At 32.9% G+C, this 8,651-nt stretch overlaps 1 protein-coding gene across 1 annotated transcript; it reads right to left on the bottom strand.

The window, feature by feature from the left end:
* Nucleotides 1–1,666: 1,666 nt before the first annotated feature.
* LOC114183241 (receptor-like protein kinase FERONIA) lies at nt 1,667–5,206 on the bottom strand. The gene has a single exon (XM_028070176.1). The coding sequence runs from the start codon at nt 4,666–4,668 to the stop codon at nt 1,966–1,968; it is 2,703 nt and encodes a 900-aa protein (XP_027925977.1). The 5' UTR covers nt 4,669–5,206; the 3' UTR covers nt 1,667–1,965.
* Nucleotides 5,207–8,651: the final 3,445 nt, after the last annotated feature.

The following is an 8,651-nucleotide window of genomic DNA, read 5'->3' as shown; positions in this document are numbered from 1 at the left end:
TCAGAGTTTTCAGAAGAAAAATAAGAATAAGATTACATGCACAAATAATCATGATTATTTTTAACTATTATAAATTATTCAATGTAAAATACTTTTAATAATATTTTTCATTACAAAATAAAGTTTTTGAAATAGTTTGCAGAGCATTTGAGAAAATTCTTTTCAAAATAGTTTAGAGTTAAGCGTTCTGAATTATTGATGTATAAGGAAAGCGAAAAATTCATGGTAGTTCTTGAGAAATGGAAGATTCATAGCACGTGTAATTAGGGTGTTCTTCATCGGGCTTTTCCTTTCGGCAACTCCATTATTACTAACTACACACCCTTATTAAAAGATTAAAGTACCCCTCTCACTGTATCATGTCACCATTGTTGTTATTGTTATCCTTCCACTATCACTGCTACACTTACATTCTCCAATGCAGAGGAAGAAGAATAAGAGAGAGAATTCGTCTCAGAAAAATTATTTTGAAATACATTTTATACATCTTAGGCGAAAATCTTATTCTATGAATTTTGTTTGAGAAATTCTTTTACAAAATTATATTTTTAAAATTTCAAAAAACTTATTCCAAAAAGCACTTGTAAAATAATCCATTTGAAAATTACCGAAGTATAGTTAAAAATTATGAAATGTATGAAGTAAAAGCCTCTTCGTCATTGTCTTGGTCCTCCCCAAGATTTTCCCATGCTCCATGTATTGTTGTCACGTGTGACTTGTTCAAACTAAAAAGTTGATTAAAATTATTGACATAGTACAAAATTCAACAAAAGAATAATATTATTAAATTCCAATATACATTCAATTTGGCAAACTATAAACAAAAAGTTAAAGAAAAATATCTTTATATATAATTAACAATAATACATGCATGATTAATTTTTAAGCAATTAAATAATAATCAAAAGCATTATTTTTTAGTATTTAATTAACATAATTATTACTATGTTTCTGAATAGTAATTATTTATAATAATCTAATAAAAACAACTCAATGTATCAAGACAGGAGTGAACAAAAATATAGGAATATTCATGGATGCTTCAAATGATGATTTAGGTAATATTAAATTAATAGGATATATTATATAAGAAGAGGAGAGGAATAGAAAAAAGTAGATTTTCTTTTTCAATAGAAGGTATATGGATGTGGAATTTGGTGCAAGTGTCACATCATGGATGATAATGGTCCGTTTCCTCATTCTGTCTTGGCCTGTTTCTTATTTACAGACCCCACAGGTGTCACTGAGATGGAGTCTTGCATACAAAGCAAACGTTGAAAAATGTTATTCCCTTTGTAAGTCCTTCACACGTTGTCCCTGTTGAACATATTTCAGGAACGATTTTATGATATTTAAAGTTCTTTCAGTTAGTAGGATCCATAAATTTCTTATATTAGTGATATTTTTAGATAGATAATGATTATTCTTATCGATAATCCATTGATCATGATCATGATAATGCGCAGGCTTGGTTTGAGTCACACCATGAGGTAAAAACTCATCACATTGCATACATAGTAACTTGACCTGCATGATTTGGTATAGAAAACACTCTCGGACTATCATAATGTAGTCCTACAAACCAGTAGTTAATGCAGAGTTTGTTTTACAATTTGAGGAATTTATCTTATCACAGAAACAAAGTGGTTCAATTAAGAAAGGGGAGAAAGGAACACTTAATCTTTGTTCTGCCCGTCTTTATCAATCTTGGGAAGAAAGTGAGGGTTTCAAAAAATTCAGATATAGCAACCTCGTTACAACATGTTCGCTCTTCTTCAATCTTTACATAACATGGTTCACAAATTACAACTTACATAATCGCAATAAATTAGAAACAACCATAGAAATGAATAGAAATATTAGGAAAATGAATAACGGGTAACATTCAAATTTGGTGAAAGCCGCTTGCACTGCAGAATGAATGATTGGCTCTGTATGCAGTGAGAGTGTTGTTACTACACAACTTTAACGCCCTTTTGGATTCATGATCTGGGAGAAGACAGCACTTGGGGTTAACCCATCAGAGTCTTCACTAGCCAAGCTTCTACCTCCAATGCTCATTGAAATGCCACTGCTTCTGGAGTCAGTCACATTACCATCATAACCCGCCATCGCATCAGAGTCTTTCTTTCCTTTAGAATCTGTATAAATCGGCTCCTCTTCATTGTGAATGTCGCCAAAGCCGTTGCCACTTTCCTCTGCACTCTCTTGCAGCTGCAAAGCAAATTCAAGGTTCCACAAGACATCACCCATGGATGGCCTTTCAATACCCTGGTCAGCCACACACTTCATCGCAGTCTCGGCAAACTTCTTGAAGCATTCGGGAGCTATCTTGCCTTTTAGATAGGGATCAATGATTTGGTCAAGAATGCCTTTGAGGTAGCAATGAGCTGCCCACTCAGCCAGACTCACTTGCTCCTTAGCAAGGGTTGGGTTCAAAGCTGGACGAGCACACAATATCTCAAAGAGAACCACCCCAAATGAGTAAACGTCTGATTTGTCAGTTAGTTGCTGCCTCCTGAAGTATTCTGGATCCAAGTACCCAAAGCTACCCTTTACCACGGTACTTACATGGGTATTATCCAATGTTGGACCTGTTTTTGACAATCCAAAATCAGAAACCTTGGCCACCCACTTCTCGTCCAGTAAAATGTTTGTTGTTTTCACATCACGGTGGATGATTGTGTGTTTAGCACCAGTGTGTAGATAGTGTAAACCCCGAGCAGCTCCAATGCATATCTCAAGCCTTTGCTTCCATGGAAGTGGAGGTTTCTGGGTCTTGTACAAATGCTCCCTGAGTGTTCCATAGGCCATATGATCATAAACGAGGATCATTTCAGTGTTTTCTTCACAGTATCCGATAAGAGAAACAAGGTGGCGGTGACGGAGTTTAGACAGCATTTCAATCTCAGTTTGGAACTCATGCACCCCCTGCTCAGATAGTGGATTCCCACGTTTAATTGCAACTTTGGTTGTTCCACCATCAATTTCTCCCTTGTAAACCTTACCGAATCCTCCCACACCAAGAAGCAAAGCCTCATCAAAGTTGTTTGTGGCAGACTTGATTTCAGCAAATGAGAAATGACGGCAGAGGTTTGATGGGAGAGAGGAAGCATAACTTCCTGTTGTGTTGGTCTTGGCAGAAGCTGCAGAGTGTGAATTACCATAAAGAGAAAGGGGAAGCCAGCCAGATGGACCTTCACTTGCACCAGAATCCTTTCCTTGCCTACGGCGACGAGATGCAGCTAAAGCAAATAGCCCAATCACAAGTACTACAACAACTCCTCCAACAACACCTCCCGCAATTATGCCTGTATGATTCTTTGATTTACCATGATTATGTGTTCTAGCTGTTGATGGGTCAATTATATCTTGCACAGGGGGAGGAATAGGATTTGTCCCTGCCAGATTTCCTGCAGTAGCATTAATTTTGAAGATCTCCACTCCATTCAAGATAGCATCATAATACATGGGCTTCTCAGTTGGATCTGGATGCAATGCAAGCCACAGGTCCACCCGTGGTTCCCCCTCATCGGGAATAAAGACAACATAATCTTTATGCACAGGCACCCCATTAGAATGTGAAAGGCTAAAAATGTTTGCCCAGGCAATAACATCAGCCTGTGGAGTAGCTGTTTGATTATTGAGGAATATATCAAATACTCTTTGATTAACCTTGGTTATATTTGATGATACCTCAGCAAAATGAAGTCTCACTAGATAGGAAAACCCCGAATCAATGTTGAAGATCCAAGTCAAGTTGTAATTCGTGTTGATCTTCGGATTCGGGCCCATTGATCTGGCCGTAGTGTAGACATCAAGTGGAGCAATATAACTTGGTGTACCCGGAGGATACTCAAACTTCACATTTGAATCAGCAGGCTCTGTAACTCCAAATGCAGCGCCAAAGAGGAAGGGAACATCATCAGACCATGACCTAAACATACCAGTATCATGGGAGGGAGAGATATCATTCCCACCCACATTCAACCTATAAACATTCTCAAGTGCAGTGCTGTTATCAATAGTGTAAGCAGTATTTGTACCCACTATCATGGTAGTTCCATCAGTAGAAGTATAAATATCAGGCATGGACACGACCTCGATCCCATTAACAAACGCGTAAGCGTTGGATGCATTTGTAGATGGAGTGAAAGTCACATTCAAGGTTTTCCCTTCTACATAGATGGCATATTCCTTCAAAATGTAGGCATAATTCAAAGCCAGGGTGGTCTGAGCAACACTGAAGTTCCTAAGAAGCGTGTATGAATTTGCCGTCACCGCAAAAAGGGCATCAGATGCATTGAGGTTGGAGTAAGAAGCCGAGTAAAAGTGCAGGCGGAGGAACTTCCAACCGGAAGCCACCGGGAAAGCATAGGTAAACGGCGCGTGGAACACACGTGCTGTCATGTAGGGCACCTGGGGGACGGCAGGGTCTTGAGTTGCAGCCTGCGATGCGGTGGTGGATTTTTCCGATGAGGAACCAAACTTGGAACCAACATCAGTGGTCCATACACGGCCATCAGTATCAGTACTAGATGGAGGACCTCCACAATCCAGCAGGATATTATCTGTAGGCTTAAAATCCTGTGCTACAACAACCTCAATAGCCAACACCAAGCACACCAACAATGGAACACAAACAGAGTACCAATTCATACTCCACATCACGATACAAAATTCCAAACCCAAACTCAAACCCAAAATGCTTTGTTTTCTACCATACAATTTCCAACACCTCTTGCAGGGAATTACAATTCACACATACCCATAATTTAAAAACAATCAAAGACCACAAATTCGATGCGAAGATTTTATATTTTAGGAACCCAGATCAGGAAAGGGAAGTGGGGTGGTGGGTTATGATCAGGTCAGCTTGGACCCGGATTTTCCAAAACCGGTAAAATCCAGGGGTGGAGGGGAATGATGAACTAGGTTTTCAGTGAACAACAGGTTGAAGAATGAAAGATGTGGGGCAATCACTAGTAAGGGTGAGGATGGTTTGAATATTGAAGAAAAGTGAAGTTTGAGAAAGAAGGTATTTTACCTTATGCCATGGGAAGAGGAGCTGAAAAGCAACTCGGTGAGTCAAAGCGGGACGATCCCGAGTTTTGAGGGTTTGAATGGAATGGATTTGGCAGTTGCTTGCAGCTGGAAAGAGTACTGAGAAACGGTGGAAGAGGAAAATGGTTTGAGAAAGTGTCACACGTAATAAAAATTACCTTAAATACCACACCTACTTGTAAGAGAAAAACAAAACAAAAGTGAAATTAATTAATAAATCTATAACTTTCTTCGGTCATGTTCTTAATAGATGTATAACTTTCTTTATTGTTTAAATAGTAAGGTGTACTAAGAATATTATATTATCTTATAGTAAAAACATTAAATAAAAATAAAATATTTAGTATTTGAAAAGTATTACATTCGTTTGTATGTATAAAATAATTTTATTAATTTATATTCATGAAAAATATTCAATTTAATTAGTAACATCAAAATTGAATTTGTTGACGGCTTTTGTGCTATATTTTTAAATTTAATTTTAAAAAAAATTGAGACTATCTATTTTTCACTTAGTTTTACTTCATCTAAGTAATTCTTGTGTGAAAATCACATCCTTATTAATGTATGGTATTTATTATATATGAACTACGAATGATAAATATTTCTATAAAAATAATTAATATAATATACATACATTGAATGCCCACACTACGAAGATGTTTTTGAAGATTTAGAATGATTCTTGTTTAAGAATTTTTTTTTTTTTCAGAACAGACAACCATATTTATTTGGATAAAGTTAATGTGGACTGTAAAAATACCTTATCCATAATTCAATAAGTTAAAATAATTATGTACAAATTATTAATGCAAATGATTTTGTGTGTGTTATGTTTACTTAAAATTTAAATCTTGTACCGTGACAATCTATAATTAATTCATAGTCTTTATTAGACGAGTTATTAAGAGAAAACTGTAACTTAATCAGAAAAATAATTCCCTTCTCACTGTATCTACAATCTTACGTTTTAAGATATACTAATTCAAACATTAATGAAAATAAAATTCCAAAACAATTCTATATTTATTGATTTTAAAAACCAGTTTTTCTTCTGAATTCAACATTTGTATAATACAAAGAACGTGCATGGTTGTTTGGGTGTGGAAGAAGAAAATAAAAATGGAGAAGCGGTGATGATTGGATGACAGATAACTCCCAAACGCGCTTTCATTCCTCTCATGTCACTTTCTTATGCTTAATTATTTTCCAACTATAAATTAAATTAAATAAATGTTTGTAATGCCCAACATCACATGCTTATGTTGTCTCCTGTGTGTATCCGATGATGTTACATAAAAGAATATCACTAACCTTTGAATTACATTCCCATTATTCATTTAAGTGTATAAAATCCAATTATATGTATATATAAAAATAAGATTTCGAAATTTAAGCATATAATAACTTTCTCTTTTTTTACACTATATAGAGTTATAAACTTAACTTGATGATAAGAAAATAATGAAAAAAGACAGAAAGGTGAAATAGGTTGTTAGTTTCAATCTTATAGCTAACATAAAAAAGTAACATATAACAATTAATATTTACCAATAAAACAAAATAAATATAATTATTAGCTTTTTTTAGAACATGTAACCAGAACTATAAAAACAAGTTATAAATTACGAGATTCATAACTTTGTTTACCCTACTAAAAGTAGCTTTTCGAAAACACATAATCTAGAAACATAATAATGAGGACTCGTTCGTGCCCTTATAATTATAAATTGTATTATCTAAAATGTAATTTATTTTTGGATTAAATATATTTTTTTATTAATTTTCAGTAAAATTTAAAATTATTTTATTTCAAAATTTTGGACCAATTTAATCATTTATTTTTCGAAATACGTAAATTTTGTCCTTTTAATCAAATTTTGTTAGGTTTATTTAATGTATAGTACATATTTTAGAATTGTATTTTGTATTGTTTGACACATTTTTGTTTTAATGTTAAGTCAAATACTATTATGAAACACGCTTGAAATATTAAATAAATTTAACAAAATTTGATTAAAATGACTAAATTCAAGTATTTTGATTAATGAATAACTAAATTGATCTAAAATTTCGAAATGGACTAATTTCAAGATTCACTCACACTTAAGAAAGTTAAGGGACAAAAACATATTTTATCCTTTATTTTTTAAAGTGTACACTTATTAACAAGAGAAAGTTGAAAAATATATTTTGAATTACCCTATTTGAGTATCTAAATCCTGGAGAAAAAACTAATATCACAACACTCCAAAGGGTTCAAACAAACACTTGTCTTAAACACATATACCACCACTGTCAACAAGAATTTAATGAACACTTTCACTTATTCTCCCTATATTAATAGAGTAATGTGATGTGATAAGAATTTTTAATGATTCATGCACATTAAAAAAAAGTATATTAACATTTAATATATAGTTAGAAAAGGAATGAAAATGATAAATTTATAAGCTACGTGATATGATAAAAAGAAAGAGAACAATAATAAGTATAAACAAAAATATGGTTGCAAATGAGAGCTCAATCAACAAGTATGTTGCGGCAAATGTTATATTTTATTAAAAATTAGCGGGGCATGGAGACTTATTAAGTGGTGCTTTTTACACCCCAGTATTTTCGTTGTCCACCTTACAAAGTGAGTAAAATATCAAATTGTTCCTAGAGAAGGCTGTATCTACTCCCTTAGCTTTATAATTGAAGAAGGGTAATTGAGGTATTTGAAATTTTATGGCAATGTACATGGAAGTTATGGGAGTGCCAAAAGAAACACCTTATCTAGATGATGCACAAAACTCTAATTGGTTGGAGGCTTTTTACCTCTCCACCCCTACAATTTCTTTGCACGAACACATAAATATTCAAAATGACTATTTTACCTTTCATAATTGTAATTTTCAGATTATATGTTTCTAAAATTTTACGCAACAAGTTTTCAAGAATTGAATGTTTTTTGGAACAAAATTTTAAAATTAAAATTTTTAGAACAATTTTTTCGAAATGTATATAATGTCTTTTGGGAGAAGGGCAGTGGTATTTTTGCCACTACCAACTTCCTCTTACTTCCATTTAACGCTTCAAAAATTTTTTTATTTTATTTATATTTATTTTTTTTATAAAACATTAATATAATATTTTATTATTAAATTTGGTGTTAAATGGAAGTCAAAACTAAAAATGGTGTCAAAATAATTTTTTCCCTCTTATAACACTTCACATAAAATGCATTGTTGAAAAAATTTTCTAAAATATATTAAAATATTACAAGAAAATGTTTTATTAATAATTAATTTTAACAAACAAAAGTTGTTAAACACTATAATAATAAATTTAGACACTAATTTATATAGAAAAAATTATTGTCTACTAAAATAGTCACTGTTATGAAACAAAAATCATAATCAATCGCTAAATTGATTAATAATTAATTATAAATTATTTTAGAAAACAATTCCTTGGGTAGCAAAAACCTTGGTAGCTAATATTTAGTGACTAACTTTCTTTGGTAGCTAAAATTTAGAAACTAATTTAGAGACCAAATAGTTTTTTAGTAATGAATACTTTTTTTATTTTGTATATTGGTATTT

Source organism: Vigna unguiculata, chromosome 5 (genome assembly GCF_004118075.2).
Source record: "Vigna unguiculata cultivar IT97K-499-35 chromosome 5, ASM411807v1, whole genome shotgun sequence".
In the NCBI taxonomy this organism is placed as follows: domain Eukaryota; kingdom Viridiplantae; phylum Streptophyta; class Magnoliopsida; order Fabales; family Fabaceae; genus Vigna; species Vigna unguiculata.
The sequence above is the reverse complement of the archived record's forward strand: the minus strand, read 5'-3'. Positions and strand labels throughout refer to the sequence as shown.

Coding starts and splice junctions, on each gene's coding strand:
- LOC114183241 (XM_028070176.1), bottom strand. CDS start 4,668: ATGTGGAGTATGAATTGGTACTCTGTTTGTGTTCCATTGTTGGTGTGC.